At 40.5% G+C, this 21,200-nt stretch overlaps 2 protein-coding genes across 2 annotated transcripts; one reads left to right on the plus strand and one right to left on the minus strand.

The window, feature by feature from the left end:
- Positions 1-101: 101 nt before the first annotated feature.
- LOC124116118 (carbohydrate sulfotransferase 4-like) lies at positions 102-20,816 on the minus strand. Its single transcript, XM_048381643.1, has 5 exons — positions 20,715-20,816; positions 4,020-4,129; positions 3,701-3,775; positions 3,229-3,406; positions 102-2,496 (listed from the first exon to the last, which is right to left on the minus strand). Exons 2-5 carry the CDS (start codon positions 4,105-4,107, stop codon positions 1,689-1,691), a joined length of 1,149 nt encoding a protein of 382 aa, XP_048237600.1. The 5' UTR covers positions 4,108-4,129; positions 20,715-20,816; the 3' UTR covers positions 102-1,688.
- Positions 11,097-17,370, plus strand: LOC124116117 (keratin-associated protein 16-1-like). The gene is made up of 3 exons (XM_048381608.1): positions 11,097-11,109; positions 15,786-16,486; positions 16,714-17,370. The coding sequence occupies exons 1-3, from the start codon at positions 11,097-11,099 to the stop codon at positions 17,368-17,370; spliced, it is 1,371 nt and encodes a 456-aa protein (XP_048237565.1).
- Positions 20,817-21,200: the final 384 nt, after the last annotated feature.

Genomic DNA, 21,200 nt, shown 5'->3' on the forward strand with positions numbered 1-21,200 from the left:
GTATACTGTGTCTGAGTGGGGTATTCATGTAAACTGCGGCATGGTATCTCAGTGAGCTAGCACTATAAATCGGCGTCAGTCCGGACTAGTACAAGCAGCCACACAAACACACGTATATGCACGTCGCTATATAAGTGCAATAATCTTGGACGCGACGTGAAACCCCATTTCACCAAACCGTTTCTCATACGAACACCATTTCACCCAAGTTGTTCAGTTACAGGAACGTGTTACAGAAATGGGACTTTGCAGATCATGATGGAAATTCCACTATTTGTAGCTACCAATCTGTTGGTAAAGTTATCACAAGTGACTTCTCTATTGTTGACAAAAACAGTTTGGTCAGATATTCTATATGGCCCACACTATTGTGAACAGACTGCAGTCAATTGGGTTCAAATCTTGATTATGGATACTGTCGAAGCATATGAACAAAATCAACTGGGCCCAAAGAGAAGTGGGTTAAATCAATGATTGATATTATCACTGGTAAAATGCACAAGCTCAAAAAGAGGAAACATTATAGAAATAAACCCATTCTGTTCCAGCCAGCTGTCATCTAAAGTCTGGCTGCCCTCCAGGAAATGTGTGTAGTTGTTCCAACTGACAGTGCCTCAAATAACATAACTAGTGTATTTAAGCATTAGTTAGATTAATTGTTTGATCAAAGATCTGTATTGAGCTGTGTATGTGACATATAAATCACACATGAAGCCAGTATGTTAACTCAGTAAGAAATCTGGCAAAACTACACATCAGTACTATCAAGATATGTCCATTTATACCGTATTCCAAGCGCCATACAAATCCGTACAGAGAGATACAGTTAGGTCCAGCAAATGTACCACCATATAGCTAAAAGATTAACCATGATTCATTTATACAATCAATACTATCAGTCCATGATGTAGTCGACAGACAGGGCATGGTGATTCATCCACACCACGGAGGTATGAGCGGGTGACGTCATTTGACAAACTCATGCCTTCGGCCATTGAGGTCATTGGGCAATACTTTGCCACTACGTCATTTGAGAGAAGCCACGCCCCCATACCCTATACTCTCCTGACTATTATCTGTCCCCTTAATTCAAACTACAATTACATTGTAGAGTTCTGAACAATGTTCTAATCTAATGAAGTCAAGGGAGTTGATATTGAAAATAATGTCTGGGATGGTGAGGTTACGGTTGTGGTTGTGGTGTACATACATGTATGTTTGGGTGGGACTGAGCAGTACAGGTTTAAAACTGCTGTGGGCATCTTGGAAACATGTTGGAGTTTGGACGGCGGGATGGGGAATTGGGTATGGGGTTTTGGTTGTGGTGAATATATTGATGGTGTTGCGGAGTACGTGGAGGGTTTCATAAACCTCTGTGGTTGTCCTTGATACGTGTCAGAGTTAGGATGGAGGGGCGGGGAGGGGTAGCCTTAGGTGTGCGGGCAGTTATTACTTATACATGTACATGTGTATTAATTACAGATAGTAGCATTTATATAATTATGGGTCAGATAGGGTGATGTCATTAGAAGACGAGTTGAATGTTAATTATTTAACTTGGAACTCCAACTTTAATGTGTGACTCTAGATATGGGCAGGGGCGTCTGTGTGGGCGTGGCCGAGGTAAGGTGGCATTCCATACTTTGCACAGGCGACCAGTATGTAGAAGTTGAGTATTTTACACCATCCTAATGTTCTAATGATTTCTCCTCTGGTACTGCTGTGTACATGGGAACACTGAGATTATGAAGGTTCTGTTCGTTATTAACGGGTAGATAACCCATCACCTTGTATAAAGGCTCACAGATCTTGTCAATAGCAGACACCTGATTGTACGACAGACTTGTTCGCCATTTTGAAATGATTTTCGTGGAGTTCTTTCGCGTACACAAACGAATATTAACACAGGCCTTGTCACTTGCATTGGTTATATTTTGGACATAATCGCGAATGCTGGGAGTTAAATCTAGACCGATGAATCTATATATCTGCTCTGTCATCACGAAAGGCCTCTCGGCTAAATCCTCATAACGAAGAGTCAAAATACGTCCAGGGTAAAGGGATTTCATCTTTGAAGAAACATCAAAATCCCGTTTTGCTCTCTGACAGAGTTTTTCTGCATGTATGTCCAAGCTATCCCAGGAAAACTCCCTCACGCTTTTCTGCGACCGCAGCGTCGCCCTCGGGTCTCGGATCAAGTGAACGATTTTAATGTTTCTATATTTGTCCATGAGGTACGTCATGTCTGTCATATTGAATCTGATGGTTTTAACACATGATACACGAGATCTCACACAAGGCTGCTCTAATACAGGGAGACAATCCAGGGTTCCAAGGATTCCTGCATTATGTGTCTTGCAGCCGTGGTAGGCACGAGTGTCAATACTATTGGACATGTGAGCTTGACCCAGGGTAAAGACGTCAATGTCGCGCATGTTACAGGTCAGGAAGTTTTCAAGTGTTTTCTGTGATCTTGAAATCGTTCTTGATGGTTGGCTAGAAACAAAAAAGAAAGTGTTGATTAATACATTGAAATATTCACATGATAAACCTGGAATAAAGCTCCAGCATGTAGTAGTAATAGTAGTGATTCGTCTAACTTCAAGAAACCATTCCAGTCCGTGACGCTAGATGATACGTTACCACGTTTGTACTGTCCGCGTGAACATATCTAAGAACTTCCATAAATATTTATTTCTGTCTCCATAATTATATAGATTTTGTGGGTAAATAATTACCCTTTTCCAGTCTTGTCCTTTGTCAAGAAAGTACATAGTAACAGGTGACTTTTGGTGAATATGGTGAAACTTATAGACTAATGGTTTGATATTAAGCCGTCGAACCCACTTTCAGCAGATTGAGTAATGGCAGTGTTGAAGTGTGGGGATCATTTGGGCAGTGGTACCTTCTGGTTATTTTAAGGGATCTTTGTTTATATAGCTAAACAATGTCAAACTATATCATAATTATACATAAATATTCCAACCTTTTCGCATTATTGTTTGTATTATATATGACCACTGAGTTATTACTGATTTACAGATAACTGATTTACAGATGAGACATACATTTTAACTTACTCACGAACTGCGTTCACGTTGTCTCAATACAAATTTGTGATATGTTTTAACCATTTTGATAAACTGTTTATATCATTAACATTATATACATACATTATTTATCCGTGTTGCATGCTTCCTATCGGTAACACGCTGCCTTGATACATACCTGTGATTGAAGAACATAAGTTTCACTTTTCCCCTGAGGAACCTCTCTACCGAGTGAAGCGGTTCAAACACGTAGAAGACATCCGGGTTCCTCTGGATGATGTCACCGGTGAACGTGGATCCACTGCGCATGTACGTCAGTATGACAACCATGGTCTCCTTTGCTGTTGCTGTAATGTCTGTAGTTCAAACGGAGACAACTTGAGGTGTAAATACGACTTATTTGTCGGACATATTATCTGAAAGTAGTGGGTTTGGGAAAAAACACTCCTTTTCTTTTCCCATGATATCTTTATCGAATTGAACAAAACCGTAAGAGGGCAGGTCCGGCAACACTGGTGGGACAGCCTCCTCAGGTTATCGACCTATTGCAATGAAGTTAGTCGTAATGCATTGACTTAAAAAAAGTTACTTTCAACAATTATTCTTAATTAGTATATCATACAAGTTCAACATGTCACTTAAAATCTTACTTTCTGCTGTAGCTTGCATCGTGACTTCCCCCGCGGATAGTGTTTCAAGCGCAATATCAGATGTCGAAAGATGCCCTGAAATTTTAAATAAAAAGTGTGTTTAATTGACATGAAATATCATATAAGGACACAAGCTTTGTCAAAACATTGAAAACACAAAGACAGTATTATTAACTCTGTCAACGGAGTCCCTCTTTATAGCAAAATAATATACTATTTGAATCAATTATAGATATAGTGACAATCCTTTTCACAGGAATATATAAATCAGAATAAATTCAAATAGCATCTGGAAAAATATTACAACGCCGTATCTCACCATGCTGTAGATTTTGCACAAAAAGGGTTACAGTCATGACCACAGCCAACAGCACCAATAGTTTCATCAGTCGCCTGTGCCGGATCATTGTGAGACAGCGTTGGAGTCCTCTGCAATAGAACGCAGATATTAATCTTCGCAGTAGCTATACGGGCAGCGTTGGAGTCATCTGCAGTAGAGCGCAGACATAAATCTTCGCAGTATTTATACGGGCAGTGTTGGTGTCCTCTGCAATAGAATGCAGATATTAATCTTCGCAGTATTTATACGGGCAGTATTGGAGTCCACTGCAATAGAATGCAGATATTAATCTTCACAGTATCAATCAATCTTTATTCATGGTACTTATGAGGCCAAAGGCCTATAGTACAATGTGTGGGGCGTGTTACAAATTCATACATTTTCTTAGTTTCATGGCATGATAAATGAACATTGATAGATTTCTAATAGTTTCTGTACAATCACAAGTCATTAATTCACAAAATTTGTTATCGTTTTGGTTGCGATAGAAATAGTTATTTAGATATTTTCCTCTTAAATCTTTACACACTGGACATACACATAAAAAGTTATATTCATCTTCAATACAATCAATTTTACAAATCCTACAAAAGCTATGTTCCCTTGCAATACCTTCATATCTGCCTGTTTCAATAAATAGACCATGTGAGCCACAACGAAATCGAGAAAGAGCTGTTCTAAACTTATGTAAATTTACACTTAATAGATAAGGTTTTCGTATTATAGTAGTCCTAAATGTAGTGTAGTGATTTGCTTTTCTAGAACTGGACAAAGAACCATGCCATTTTTGGATGTACAAATCTTTTAAGGTCTGTGTCAAACGGGAGAAGAAACACTTTGGGATATCTACATGTTTCTGTAACCAAATATAACCATATCCACATTCGTATAACATGTTTTTTACTTTTGATGCCCAATTTTGTTTCCCATGGCTGTCGTAGAGAAGCATCATATTATAACATTTTCTAGGGTATCTTGAAGATGGCATATTTAATAGCTTGACCCAGTATTTAATAACCTTTAAATAACTATTGATATACATGGGAAACCGTCCGCATTCACCATATACCCTTGCGTTTTCTGTGCTAGATTTTACACCCAAGAACTTTTTACATGCATATAAATGTAGTTTCTCAATAACATCCAAATGTTCTAGGACCCAAATTTACAATATTAATAGAATCGGGCTTACTTTTGTATCAAATATTTTGAAATAAACATCATATGTAATATTGTCAAGAACTCTAAGACTTTTTAATATGCCTACAAAAAATTTCTTGGCTTGAAATGAAATGTTATGTGCATTCCTTGACCAAGTTAATCTACATGTAAAAACACGCCTAAGTATTTATAAAATGGAACAACTTCTACTGGCTTCCCTCTGTAGTGCCATTTTTCTTTTCTGGATATGTTCCCACCATTTTTAAAAACTACAACTTTGGTTTTATCCATATTTACAGGAAGTTTTGACCCTTCACAATAACTCTCTAATACATGTATTTGCTTTTGCAAGCCAGGTATTGTGCTCGAGAACATGACTATATCGTGAGCGAAAAGAAGCAGAAATAATTTAATAGTTTCGGGGTGTAGTTGTATTCCATCTGTGCAATTATTTTGGATTTGATATGCTAATTCATTTATGAAAAAGGAAAATATGAAGTGACTTAACATACACCCTTGTCGGACACCCATGCTACTTACAAAATTATTCGATATAGCGCCATTGTTCCAGGACACACACCTTCACATTCTTATATAGAGAGCACAATAACTTTCCAATTCTGCTACTTAGCTTATGTCTTTGAAAGGGGAACCACAAGTTAACCCTTTTCACAGAGTCAACAGCTTTTGCAAAATCTAAGAATACAGCATATAGCTTCCCTCGTTTCACTGATAGATATCGCTGTATTATAGAATATAGGATAAAAGCATTGTCAGTGGTGGAGTATCCCTTTCTAAAACCTGCTTGTGACTCACTTATTTTATCATAAGAATCCGCCCAGAAAACAAGTCTCTTGTTAATAATCGAAGTAAGTATATTACTGAATGTACTTAGGAGAGTTATGCCTCTATAATTATTAACATCGCTGGTTGCGCCCTGTTTGTGAAGAGGAACAATGATGCCAACTGTCAAATTCTCTGGAAAATATTATCTCTCTAAAAGGATATTAAAAATAAGTTCCAAATATGGTATTAAATATCTGAGGAATGTTTAAAAAACTCTTCTGTCACATTATCATTTCCAGCTGCCTTATTATCTTTAAGGTTGGATATGCTGTCGATAATTTCCTCTTTAGATATTGGACATTCAAGAATATCAGCTGTTACACTGTCAACTCTATCTTCGTTGAATTCCATGCCAAATAGATTGTTATCGTCATGGCTAAATGGAACTGAAAACAATATCTGAAAATGCTCAAACCAGACTTGAATATTAATGTCATTTTTGCAATATCTATTTGGTTTAATGGCTTTTAGCGATGACCAAAATGTTTTAGAATTATCTATGTTTGATTCCAACACTTTCTGTTTTTGTTCGAAATATTCTGTCTTTTTTTTCTTGCAAACATCGTTGTACTGATTTGTTACTCTATTAAAGTCTGTTGGTGATCCTCTGTCCTTATTCTTTTTAAAGTTATTTAAACGTCTACATCGTTCCTTTTTGAGTAGCTGGCATTATGATTATTGATCATATTTACAGCCCTTGTTCATTTTCTTCAGATCAGATGCAGCAATAATAACAGCTTCAGTAATATACCCAATACTTTCTTCAACGTTAACAAATGCTACATCTACAGCCTTCTCCAGTAGATCATGCGCAGTCCCAGACATTTGGTTTATTCTAAACTGTTAAGCCTTCTCTTCAACCCACACACATTTGAAGGAAGCGTTGTTACGTGTATTGCGTGGCATAGGGTCATTTACTAGAAGCGTACGTAAACTAGTCGTGAAAGGAAGGTGTGATGACTCGGCTCGAGACGGTATGTCAAAGCTATGGCACATATCAAACAACTCGGACGAGGCAATAACATAATAACAGTATCTATACGGGCAGTGTCGGAGTCCTCTACGATAGAACGCAGACATTAATCTTTGCAGTATCTATTCGGGCAGTGTTGGAGTCATCTGCAGTAGAGCGCAGACATTAATCTTCGCAGTAACTATATGGGGTAGTGTTGGAGTCCTCTCGAACAGAACGCAGATATTAATCGTCAATCTACACGATGGTTCATTTGATCTTAGTATGCAAATTACCACATTTGAGGAGTGGATGAAAGAATCTAAGCCTAACTTTGATGGGCTTCGTTGGTGGAGTTGGTTGCTATGTAATATCTAACTTACTCCCCTCCGGGGTCAACACACTTCTGACAAGGATCCTGGAGTGTCTGGATCCAACTGGTGTAGAAGGCTTCTTCCTGGATGTTTAAAATGTCCTCTACAGCAGAAATGACGTTTGCATATACTGATGGCCAGACAGATTTGTTTTTGAGGTGGAGTTCAAGGCCACAGACATGCATTGCAGCCATGGTGACACCAGTACATGACCAAGTTATGATTATGTTGCACGACGTTTTGCCTTCTCGAGCAGTTGCCAAAGCAAATTAACACAATTGGTCATTAATGGTCTGACCTTTCGGGAGGTAGTCCGCCACAGGACTCCCCTTAAACTCAGAAAACCTGAGTCATCACCATGTCAGCTGATGGAACAGACTTTGTCTTCTGCGTCGGAGGATACGTTACATGTTTCCACTCCTTTTATGTACTGTCCCTGGCTGATAGTGGCGAACCCAAGAATCATCCATGATTACAACTCGCTCGACAAGACCATCTGCGTCTGCTTCAAAACAAACTTTCACGAAACATGAGGACCCTGGAGTGTTTCTGATCGGTAGTCAGGAGCCTTAGAACCATGCATGCTGAAACGTGTGTCATGTCCAGTTCATTCCTCAGAATGATCTGGGGCGGTCGGGTAGCCTAGTGGTTAAAGCGTTCGCTCGTCACGCCGATGACACGGGTTCGATCCCCGACATGGGTACAAGGTGTGAAGCCCATTTCTGGTGTCCCCGGCGTGATATTGCTGGAATATTGCTAAAAAAAGCGGCGTAAAGCCATACTCACTCACTCACTCACTTAGAATGATCTTCATGCTCTCATGGGAGTACTGCATTGGCTATGTGATGTGCCGTAAGCATTATGTTTCATCCATTATCATATCTTTTATCAACATTTTCCTCAGTCGTTGCAGTCTTGAACTCCGCCGCCCAACTGTGACAAACAGTGGCAAAGGAAGGAGCATCGTCCGCTAAAGTAGACACCGTGGCTCCGTTCCACAAAGCGATCGTAGCGCTAAGATGATCGTAACTCCTATACTTTAACATAGACTTACGGCAGTCTTAGCTCTAAGATCGCTTTGTCCGCATGGATGGCTGTTTGAGTTCCATGAATTTATGTTTTCATCATATGAACTATGCGTACTGGTTGTGAATTTGGTACAAAAGAGTCTGGTGGTATTGTAATCAAGCACGTTAAGGGTGTACTATACATCATTCGAATTTAGGCTTAGAACTTTTCAGACACCTCTCGTAAGATTATTGTAACCTGCCTTGTCGCACATTTTAGATACCATTCTGCAAACCATGTCGGAAATATATCCTTATCCTCCAATTAGGAGTAAAATGCAATGCTGTTTCTGTTTAACAGACAATCAGACTCGAGCATTTTCCAAATGTTGCTCGAGTTTAATAGATTCGTGAAATAAGAAATATTTCGAAAGATGTGTCGTTATCGAGTTGCGTCCTTGTAAGTTTATCCACATTGTACGGATTAGAATGCATACTCGACAGATTCCTGAATTGTTTTATATTTGGAACCTTCTATTCCATTGCACACATCCGAGGTTACAAATCACAATAACCACCTCTGACTGAAACAACTGATCGGTTGTCCGCATTACCGGGGAAGCTAGTATTTGAAGAAAAAAGTTCACTTTCCATCCTTCGGTCTTTCTTACAACATCAAGCTGTCACGCCGTGATATAACTGGCATACTGTTAAAAGCGGCGTTAAACCCAACTCACTCATTCACTCTTGCATTTTTAAAAACCAGCTGTCAAAACAACAAGCGCCTAAAACAAAATTCAAAATACAGAAAAGTTTTTTTGCGTGGCAGCATGGCTGTCGCGGCCTGTCTTTGCACACTGGGCTGGTCGTTGTCAACACGGCCAGCATATGTTTCTGTATACTCCAAATATAGAAACGAATTCGTTTTTATATTCTACGTGTGATTTACTTCAACAATGACCTGTTCAATACTAGCCATGACACTCGTTAATATTGCTGACCCAAACTATGTGGTTTTATAACTGCTTACATGCAGTTATCAATAATCTAGTCTGTTGATACAGCGTGTTAATGTTAACACTTTCACCGTAACAGCTGTCCAACAGACACGTACATGTATGTAGCGATATTTGTCGGCATTGCCTAAAAGTCGGGCCGGGCCGGGCCGGGCCAAGACGGGCCAAAGTGTTATTGGCTAATTACTTCATTATCGGCGATCATACCTACATATTATTGATGCAACATACACACATGACATTAATGAACAATCACCAACCAAAAACGTGAAACATAATTAGGTATTTCGGAGTAAATCGTTTGAAATCCCGAAAGTGGAGCTGTGTGTAAGCGTCGCTGATCTAGGAAACATGTAAAAGAGCAATCATTAAACGAAATAAGATTTGAAACGTATCAAATACTTCTAGCTATCGCGATACAAATTTCCATCTGTCGGCATAGCGTTTATATTTATAGGGTAGTACTATATCTATGTAAATACCACTTAATAATGTCACTGTTCATCGTGTATAAAGCAGACACGTTGGTTAAAGTAGACCTCTTCTCCCCATGCTCTCAACAGTCTCACAAGTGTTCGGTCCGACTTGGCCCGGGCTGTCAAAATCAACTTAAACCTCACAGATGTAACATGAAATGGATTCACACCTATAGATTAGTATTATATCTACCTAAATATCTCTTTATAGTGTCTCAGATCGCGGTCTTTAAAGAAAACAAGGTGCTCAAAGTGAAGCCCTTTTCCCTCTACATTCTCAACATAGTCTCTAATCAGAAGTGTTTGGCTTGTGCTCGGTCCGACTTGTCCCGGGCTGTCAAAATCAATTATACACACAGATGTATCATCAAATGTGTTAATATCTGTAGCTTAGTGTTGTATCTACCTATAAAACACTTTATAATGTCACAGTACATCGTATTTAAAGAAAACTTGGTGCTCAAAGTGAAGCCCTTTCCCCTCTACATTCTCAACATAGTCTCTATCAAAAGTGTTTGGCTTGTGGTGGGTCCGACTTGGCCCGGGCTGTCAAAATGAACTTTAAACACACAGATGTATCATCAATGTAGAGGGAAAAGGGCTTCACTTTGAGCACCAAGTTTTCTTTACATACCGCGATCTGAGACACTATAAAGTGGTATATAGGCAGATATTATATCATTTTCTCTTGGAACATCTATAAGATGTACAGCTACATGTATTTACCAAAAGAAAGAATCTACGTTTTTACTTCATTAAATAAACATTCACTCATTGAACATCTCCAACAGTTTTGTCCATGTTGAGATCCACTGAAATGGTTAGTTCACTTGTTACATTTATATAGAACAGAACGATATTTGTGATTAAATATGATTGTGGATACATTTACCTTGGCTATATTTTAAAATTCAAGAATAACTTGCGTGTGGTTTGTTTGGAAGCATAAAATCAACTATTGTTTGTAAAAACCATTTGTGTGTGTTAATATATATGTTTTTTTAAAGGAAGAGGTGTTTGAATAAATAATTATTTGTGTGTTCACAAACCCCTATCATGTAATTATATTTTCCTGAATAACATGTTGTTTGCATGTAAAATAAATGTCCCTGTTCACCTATGTAAAAAGTCAATAAGCGAAATAAAACTGAGTAGATCCATAGAAATACGATTGCATAGACGATCAATTCAGAATACAACAGGTGTAAGGTGTGGCTAATTGAAATGTATTTCGCAGGTAATAATCAATAAACATTGTGACAGAAAAACAAGTGAAGGATTAAGTTGAATTTTAGTTTTGCGAAAAAAAGGTCCGTGGTTTCTGTGGATGAAACAAAGTTTGACAATGTTGCAAATGAACACTTTCTTTGACTTCATTACGGATTCCTCAACCTGTATCGAGGAGAATTGTTTACAGTTAAGTAAAATTCTAATTAAGATTTCTTAAAGCTGTCACGGTGGCAAATTCAAACTTCGATATCATGGTACACAGTTCTATTGTAAAGTCAGATTCGGAGTTCGAGATGGCGCTATGTATTTTTATCTCGAATTTGAAATAAGCGGTTAAATTTATATGTTTTGTTTGTTTGTTTTTTTGTTTAACGCCACACTCAGCAATATGCCAGCTATATGACGGAGGTCAAGCAAATAATCAACTCTGGACCTGACAATCCAGTGATTGACATCACGAGCATCAATCCACGCAATTGGGATAAGGTGACATGCATCCAATCAACCAAGTCAGCGAGCCTGACAACCAACCCGATCCCGTTAGTCGCCTCTAACGAGCACCATAGTCACCTTTTAATACAAGCATTGGTTGCTGAAGATCTGTTCTAACCCTGATCTTCACAGGTCCAAATCTATATGTATTTTTTATGGTGAGGCGGTCGTGATCGGAGAATAGGTTCGAGAGTTCGGTACACACTTTCGTGGTCAATATCTCTCATGTTGTGGATGATGGGGATTTTGTCATGTTTTAAAGAAATGTCATCACTGGCATGCTTTTGATGGTACACAAAACGTAAGCTTTACCTCGAACATGCTAGTTCCGGTCACAAAATATATGCTTTATCTTTTACTGATTTTTGTATTAATAACATTACAACGTTTCCCAAGGTTACAGACGCCAAGGATTCATAAAAGTGCATTTTAAGCACCTAAAATTGACAACTAACACCCTGATCGCAAAACTCCTTACGATTTTTACTAAAAATAGATACGAAAACTTTTGCTGAACCCGAGATTTGAATGACTGACAAATCCGTACTTTCTTGTGTTCTCATACATAAAACAGCAGTGTAAACATGATCTAACATGGCTTAATGTGGAATGTGTCTAGGATTGTAAACTGTCCATATTATTCCAAATTGTATGCACACACATGTGTCATGTCTTTATTTGGTTTTGTGTATCTACCCGCAAAGATATGTGGCAAGATACACCTTCCAGGATAGTGGACGATGTGGACACTGACGAAAATGTCTACAACATGTCCAAACATTCCCAAACAGACAGAATCATATGCTTTCTGAAAGTCAATGCAGCACATCGTTGTTGTCGTTGTCGTCGTCTACGTCATCATTATCCTTCAAGGATAGTGGACGGTATGGACACTGGAATATTTCGAATATTTGGAAATGTGTGCATTTTAATTAATATAAACACTATTTTAAGCGTCAGGAAACGGGATTTTTCTTGTCATGAATGGCGAGTATAACAACTTGGGAAGCTAGCTTGACATTTCGTTAGTACGGTCCTCATACTGTCTTTGCCTTGTTTCTCCTGAATCTCATTAGTTTAAAAAGAAACAGATAGATAAATCGGTCATACAATGCTTTCATTGGATTTATCAAAAAGGACCATATCAGGTTTGATCGCTTGGATACGTCTGACTCTGTATGTGGGCGTATTCCAAAGAATTTTATATGTAATTATCATTTCCCACGACGCCCTCTGCATATTCTGGGTCGTACCATTGATGGTCTCGGAGTCAAAACCACACATTACGGTAACAAGAGGATCGAACCATGCCAAAGATACTGTGTTTGTGTCAAGCTGGACATCAACTTTGACACAAAATCACACATTGACGTTTTCGAGTGGCAAGTGACTGGTTCTGGGTCGATTTGATATGGCACTTCGCTTGATTGACACTCATTTCTGTACCGTCCAGCACCATCAACAAAATAAACATTAACATTGAAATTCAGTACTGCATCAATGGGTCGTTTAGGAAAATCCATTGAATGACTTGTTTTCAGTCTTGACATGCTTCACAAGAGGATAAATAAATATGTGCAATAGTGCACGATTAAATTCAATCATGAAAGGCCTCCTTGTTAATCAGACCATAGACGTTAAAATATGGCGATGATCCTCATCATAAACAACTATCATCATCATTATCATTATAATGTTTATGTTCCCGTCACAGTACATCGTATTTAAAGAAAACAAGGTATAAATATAAACACATTTGATGATACATCCGTGAGTTTAAAGTAGATTTTGACAGCCCGGACCAAGTCGGACCCAACACAAGCCAAACACTTTTGATAGAGACTATGTTGAGAATGTAGAGGGAAAAGGGCTTCACTTTGAGCCCCTTGTTTTCTTTAAATACAGCGAACGGAGACTCTTTAAAGTGGTATATAGGTAGATATTAAACTCGTTTATAGATGTGAATACATTTGAATATTCATCTGTGAGGTTTAAGTTGATTTTGACAGCCCGGGCCAAGTCGGACCCAACACTTCTGACAGAGATTCTCTTAAGAAAATACAGTAAAAGTGTTTGACTTTAACGGACCAGTTTTCTTTATATACGATGTACTAAGACACTCCAAAGTGGTATAAAGGTAGATATTAAACTGGTTTATAGATGTGAATACATTTGAATATACATCTGTGAGGTTTAAATTGATTTTGACAGCCCGGGCAAAGTCGGACCCAACACTTCTGACAGAGATTTTCTTAAGAAAATACAGGAAAAGTGTTTGAATTTAACGGACCAGTTTTCTTTACATACGATGTACTGTGACATTATAAAGTGGTATATAGGTAGATAAAATACTAATCTATAGATGTAAACACATTTGATGATACATCTATTTGTTTAAAGTTGATTTTGACCGCCCGGACCAAGTCGGACCGAACACAAGCCAATATCTTTTGATAGAGACTATGTTGAGAATGTAGAGGGAAAAGGGCTTCACTTTGAGCCCCTTGTTTTCTTTTAATACGATGTACCGTGACATTATAATGTGGTATTTAGGTAGATTGAATACTAATCTATAGATGTTAACACATTTGAAGATACATCTGTGCGTTTAAAGTAGATTTTGACAGCCCGGGCCAAGTCCGCCCCAACACAAGCCAAACACTTCTGATAGAGACTATGTTGAGAATGTAGAGCGAAAAGGGCTTCACTTTGAGCCCCTTGTTTTCTTTTAATACGAGTGAGTGAGTGAGTGAGTATGGCTTTACGCCGCTTTTAGCAATATTCCAGCAATATCACGGCGGGGGACACCAGAAATGGGCTTCACACATTGTACCCATGTCGGGAATCGAACCCGGGTCTTCGGCGTGAAGAGCGAACGCTTTAACCACTAGGCTACCCGACCGCCCTCTTTTAATACGATGTACCGTGACATTATAAAGTGGTATATAGGTAGATTTAATATTAATCTATAGATGTAAACACATTTGAAGATAGATTTTTGTGTTTATAGAAGATTTTGACAGTTCGGACCAAGTCGGACCTAACACAAGCCAAACACTTCTGATAGAGACTATGTCTAGGATGTAGAGGGACAAGGGCTTCACTTTGAGCACCTTGTTTTCTTTAAAGACGATGTACTGATACATTATAAAGTGGTATGTAGGTAGATATAGATGTAAACACATTTGATTTAACTTCTATGTGTTTAAAGTTGATTTTGACAACCCGGGCGAAGTCGGACCGAACACAAGCCAAACACTTTTGATAGAGACTATGTTGAGAATGTAGAGGGAAAAGGGCTTCACTTTGAGCCCCTTGTTTTCTTTAAGTACAGCGATCTGAGACACTATAAAGTGGTATTTAGGTAGTTATAATGCTAGTCTATAGATTTAAAGACATTTGATGATACATTTGTTTGTTTAAAGTGCATTTTGACAGCCCGGGCCAAGTCCGACCCAACACAAGCCAAACACTTCTGATAGAGACTATGTTGAGAATGTAGAGTGAAAAAGGCTTCACTTTGAGCTCTGTGTTTTCCTTAACTACTGAAATATGAGACAATAAAGTGGTATATAATTAGATATTATACTAATCTTTAGATATAAAGAATGTTAGGAACTTTAGAAGTGCTTGGACATTTATTACTACGTGTCGTGTCAGTCCTTTGACATTCGCGAATATCCACTTCCAGAAAACATCCCGTGTTGGTTTAACACGAATTAGTAAAGGTTAATTAGGGATGCCCAACACGTTAATTAATGAAAGAAGAGTAGTCAAAACACTGTCGTTTCCTGCCCAGGACATCACACCCCTACACGCCAAGGTCGGTGAGAAGCATTCTAATCAAAGAATACACACAGTCAAGACACTGACTTTTCTACGAGACTCACGGTATGTAGTCATAATCATCAGTTTATTACATTGTTGAAGGTGCATTTTTATTCAAACTCAATTAAATGAGCAAAACTATACGTTTGTGGACATTTGAGATCTGCCTAGATATGCGCGTTTCGTTTTATTATTCTGCAATTCATTTTTAGTATTACCCGCTGGCCCGGCCCGGCCCGACTTTTCTTGGCCCGACTTTTAGGCAATCCCATATTTGTCGAAACATAAGACAAATCACCACATCATTTAAGCTGATTTATCATTAAACCGACCAAGTGATGTAAGCCATTATTTCACGTGTAGCTTATGACACTCCAGCAGGATGTGCCTCAGTGTGCCTCAGTGTGCCTCAGTGTGTCCCAGTGTGCCTCAGTGTGTCCCAGTGTGCCCCAGTGTGCCTCAGTGTGTCCCAGCGTGTCCCAGTGTGTCTCAGTGCCCAAGTGTGTCCCAGTGTGCCTCAGTGTGTCCCAGTGTGCCTCAGTCTGTCACAGTGTGTCCCAGTGTGCCTCAGTGTGCCCCAGTGTGCCCCAGTGTGCGTCAGTGTGTCTCAGTGTGCCTCAGTGTGCCTCAGTGTGCCTCAGTGTGTCCCAGTGTGCCTCAGTGTGTCCCAGTGTGCCCCAGTGTGCCTAAGTGTGTCCCAGCGTGTCCCAGTGTGTCTCAGTGCCCAAGTTTGTCCCAGTGTGCCTCAGTGTGTACCAGTGTGCCTCAGTCTGTCACAGTGTGTCCCAGTGTGCCTCAGTGTGCCCCAGTGTGCCCCAGTGTGCCTCAGTGTGTCTCAGTGTGCCTCAGTCTGTCACAGTGTGTCCCAGTGTGACCCAGTGTGCCCCAGCGTGCCTCAGTGTGTCTCAATGTGTCCCAGTGTGCCCCAGTGTGTCTCAGTGCCTCAGTGTGCCTCAGTGTGCCTCAGTGTGTCCAAATGTGCCTCAGTGTGTTCCATTGTGCCCCAGTGTGCCTCAGTGCCCCAGTGTGTCCCAATAATCCTCAGTGTGTCCCAGTGTGTCCCAGTGTGCCTCAGTGTGTCCCAGTGTGCCTCAGTGTGTCCCAGTGTGCCTCAATGTGTCCCAGTGTGCCCCAGTGTGTCTCAGTGCCTCAGTGTGCCTCAGTGTGCCTCAGTGTGTCCAAATGTGCCTCAGTGTGTTCCATTGTGCCCCAGTGTGCCTCAGTGCCCCAGTGTGTCCCAATAATCCTCAGTGTGTCCCAGTGTGTCCCAGTGTGCCTCAGTGTGTCCCAGTGTGCCTCCGTGTGCCTCAATGTGCCTCAGCGTGTCCCAGTGTGCCCCAGTGTGTCTCAGTGCCCCAGTGTGCCCCAGTGTGTCCAAGTAATCCTCAGTGTGTCCCAATGTGTCCCAGTGTGCCTCAGTGTGTCCCAGTGTTCCTCGGTGTGCCTCAATGTGCCTCAGTGTGTCCCAGTGTGCCCGAGTGTGTCTCAGTGCGCTAGTGTGCACCCGTGTGTCCCAGTGTGCCTCAGTGTGTCCCAATGTGCCCCAGCGTGTCCCAGTGTGTACCCCAGTGTGTCCAAACGTGCCCCAGCGTGTCCCAGTGTGTCCCAGCGTGCCCCAGTGTGTCCCAGTGTGTCTCAGGGCCCACGTGTGTCCCAGTGTGTCCCAGCGTGTCCCAGTGTGTACCCCAGTGTGTCCAAGCGTGCCCCAGTGTGTCCCAGTGTGTCCCAGTGTGCCCCAGTGTGCCTCAGTGTGTTTCAGTGCCCCCGTGTGTCCCAGTGTGTCCAAGTGTGCCTCAGTGTGTCCCAGTGTACCTCGGTGTGCCCAAGTGTCTCCCAGTGTGCCCCAGTGTGCATCAGTCTGCCGATCGTGCTCTGGACCCTGCGTGACAAAAAATACACGTCACCATTAGTCCGTTTACCGTTACCACGGAAACCAGGTCTTCTTTAATGTTGGGGTCTTATAAAGAGACATCACTTTGTAGCCATCTTTCAAACATCTCTTGATCATGCTATTTGGCCTTGGCTTATTATCTTATTTTCATATTTGGCAAAACCAAAATTTCACATTTTGCTTACTATATATCTAGTTTATACTGGGTGAAACAAAGGCATGTCATCAAAGTATTTTTGAAAACCATGACAACTATGCATCATTACCAGGTGTCTTATAAGTGGTCCTATGGTCCTGAGGGCGGATGGGCGAATGTACCCTCTATGTTACTTTATGGTCCCGGTGCCAGAAGGTTAATGTACTTTCCATGTTAGTTTATGTTCCCGGAGCTAGAAGGTTTATGTACTGTCCATGTTAGTTTATGTTCCCGGTGCCAGAAGGTTTATGTACTTTCCGTGTTAGTTTATGTTCCCGGAGCCAGAAGGTTTATGTACTGTCCATGTTAGTTTATGTTCCCGGAGCCAGAAGGTTTATGTACTGTCCATGTTAGTTTATGTTCCCGGAGCCCGAAGGTTTATGTACTTTCCATGTTAGTTTATGTTCCCGGAGCCCGAAGGTTTATGTACTTTCCATGTTAGTTTATGTTCCCGGAGCTAGAAGGTTTATGTACTGTCCGTGTTAGTTTATGTTCCCGGAGCCAGAAGGTTTATGTACTGTCCATGTTAGTTTATGTTCCCGGAGCCCGAAGGTTTATGTACTTTCCATGTTAGTTTATGTTCCCGGAGCCAGAAGGTTTATGTACCGTCCATGTTAGTTTATGTTCCCGGAGCTAGAAGGTTTATGTACTGTCCGTGTTAGTTTATGTTCCCGGAGCCCGAAGTTTTATGTACTGTCCATGTTAGTTTATGTTCCCGGAGCCAGAAGGTTTATGTACTGTCCATGTTAGTTTATGTTCCCGGAGCCCGAAGGTTTATGTACTGTCCATGTTAGTTTATGTTCCCGGTGCCAGAAGGTTTATGTACTGTCCATGTTAGTTTATGTTCCCGGAGCCCGAAGGTTTATGTACTTTCCATGTTAGTTTATGTTCCCGGAGCCCGAAGGTTTATGTACTTTCCATGTTAGTTTATGTTCCCGGTGCCAGAAAGTTTATGTACTGTCCATGTTAGTTTATGTTCTCCGAGCCTGAAGGTTTATGTACTTTCCATGTTAGTTTATGTTCTCCGAGCCCGAAGGTTTATGTACTGTCCATGTTAGATTATGTTCCCGGTGCCAGAAGGTTTATGTACTTTCCATGCTAAGTTATGTTCCCGGAGCCCGAAGGTTTATGTACTTTCCATGTTAGTTTATGTTCCCGGAGCCCGAAGGTTTATGTACTTTCCATGTTAGTTTATGTTCTCCGAGCCCGAAGGTTTATGTACTGTCCATGTTAGATTATGTTCCCGGTGCCAGAAGGTTTATGTACTTTCCATGCTAAGTTATGTTCCCGGAGCCCGAAGGTTTATGTACTTTCCATGTTAGTTTATGTTCCCGGAGCCCGAAGGTTTATGTACTTTCCATGTTAGTTTATGTTCCCGGTGCCAGAAGGTTTATGTACTGTCCATGTTAGTTTATGTTCCCGGAGCCAGAAGGTTTATGTACTTTCCATGTTAGTTTATGTTTCCGGTGCCAGAAGGTTTATGTACTTTCCATGTTAGTTTATGTTCCCGGAGCCCGAAGGTTTATGTACTTTCCATGTTAGTTTATGTTCCCGGTGCCAGAAGGTTTATGTTCTTTCCATGCTAGTTTATGTTCCCGGAGCCCGAAGGTTTATGTACTTTCCATGTTAGTTTATGTTCCCGGTGCCAGAAGGTTTATGTACTGTCCATGTTAGTTTATGTTCCCGGAGCTAGAAGGTTTATGTACTGTCTATGTTAGTTTATCTTCTCCGAGCCCGAAGGTTTATGTACTGTCTATGTTAGTTTATCTTCTTCGAGCCCGAAGGTTTATGTACAGTCTATGTTAGTTTATTTTCTCCGATCCCGAAGGTTAAGATAACCTGCGCCCGAAGTTTTATGTACTGTCCATGTTAGTTTATGTTCCCGGAGCCCGAAGGTTAAGATAAAGATTAATTCAAGAGCCTCTCAGGCCTTGTGGCTCGGTTAAACAAACTCATCACAATTAACAGTTTGTAAAAGATGTAACTTAGACTAGTCAGGGCAAGGTCACCTGTAGATTGAACGCGCAGCTTGAGATTTCAAACATTAAATTTCACGCGAGTTCAATTCCTCTGTGTATATTCCCACATTCACAGTGTGAATTCTCCACATTGCCGGTTGGATTCCCAAAATTACACCGTAGTGCATGTCCCGTTTCTGGTGCCCAGCGCCGTGATATTACTGGTATGTGCTAAAAGCGACTTAAAACCCAACTCGCTCACTCGCTTGCCCAGTGCGCAGTTGAATAATGCACCAGATAGAAGCAAAACAGACATCGTCTCCGTAACATGCCTTTATATGTCCAGGAAAACACTGACAACAGCTGATTGACATTCTCCAAACAATAACACAACCCTCTCCAGATGATATATTTACCGAAATATTCTATCAAGATAGGGGGGCACGGGTGGCCCAGTCATCTAAGGCGCCGCGATTCGCTGTGCAGAGTTGCGTCCCTTGGGCACGCCAGAAACCTATGATTGTGGGTTCGAATCCCGGTTCACCCCGATTTTGTTTCTAGCTTTGTCAGCACCAAACCCGTGCTCGTGGGATTCACCGAAGTGGTAAACGTCTGAGACCTGCATCACTTCGGGCTTTCCTCCCACATTAAGCTGACACGCCGCGATATAACTGGAATACTGTTAAAAGCGGCGTTAAACCCAACTCACTCACTATCAAGATAGGTACGATACATGCAGAGAGGGATTTTCGTCTTGTCTTTTAAGTATTCCAGCAGTTGCTTCATACCTTCTACTTATCCGTAGAGAGGAATATTGTTTGTTAGTAACTGTCTCATAACTCTTACGAAAGTTATGAATGATGAAATAATTGTTTAATAGCTACATTTTAGAATAGTTTCTGACTGTGGAGTATAAATTGTTAAACATCGTTTGTTTTATCTGCTATTTATTTTTGTTGTGACATTTATGAATCTTTTTCATAAAATATTAAACAGTGTAACTATTTTATTTCAGAATTTATTTTTTTACTGGTTTATATAGGAAGCAAATCTGAAAAGCGAGTTGCGAAGCTTTAAATGACTGGACAACCGTGCCAAACAAATACAGCTGTGTTACATTTATGACACTGGCATTCCGTCCAACAAAGACATCGCCGTCCCTTCCCCCAACCGAAATATTATGAATAACAAATTATTAATATTATAATTCATATTGAAAATAACAACAATCATTCAGCTGGCCTTACCGTCTTTTATCTTTTGTGGTATCACCGTCCGTCCGAGAACGCTTCAGTTCGGGGCCACTTGTGCCAAGACAACTAATCCGATGTATCTGTGTATAAACTTGGCTTCCCAACAAGTGTATGCATATAGGACGTCTGTAAACACGCTGATGTTAACGATCGTCGTTAACTTGGGATTACTCAATATGCTCAGTCTGTGTGATGTGTAAATAGCGCAGGACGCTGGTACAGGAGGTGTGACATGTGTTTATCTCTAGTGGCCGTATTTGTTACTTTTGTATCTGCATGGGGGAATTATGCCGGTCATTATAAATTTACTTTTCAAATAATGATATCCACTTGATATCAGCGCTGATTCTATACGAATATTAACATATTGCGTTGCTGATGTATTCCGCCCTTGGCTACAACACCTGTGATAGATAAATGTGATATGATCTTCTTCTCTGTAGCGTTCGCCATCGTTAATACTGTTCAGCCTTAATGGCA

This window comes from Haliotis rufescens, unplaced genomic scaffold (genome assembly GCF_023055435.1).
Source record: "Haliotis rufescens isolate VD_foot unplaced genomic scaffold, xgHalRufe1.0.p SCAF_4, whole genome shotgun sequence".
In the NCBI taxonomy this organism is placed as follows: domain Eukaryota; kingdom Metazoa; phylum Mollusca; class Gastropoda; order Lepetellida; family Haliotidae; genus Haliotis; species Haliotis rufescens.

Bases quoted from the DNA above. Each gene is read 5' to 3' on its own strand.
- LOC124116118 (XM_048381643.1), bottom strand. From the start codon at position 4,107: ATGATCCGGCACAGGCGACTGATGAAACTATTGGTGCTGTTGGCTGTG. The intron at 3,407-3,700 runs GTAAGATTTTAA...TTTGAACTACAG, and splicing joins GATGCAAGCTACAGCAGAAA to ACATTACAGCAACAGCAAAG. The intron at 2,497-3,228 runs GTATGTATCAAG...TTTTGTTTCTAG, and splicing joins CTTATGTTCTTCAATCACAG to CCAACCATCAAGAACGATTT.
- LOC124116117 (XM_048381608.1), top strand. The intron at 16,487-16,713 runs GTGTGCCTCAGT...AGTGTGTCCCAG, and splicing joins GTGTGTCCCAGTGTGTCCCA to TGTGCCTCCGTGTGCCTCAA.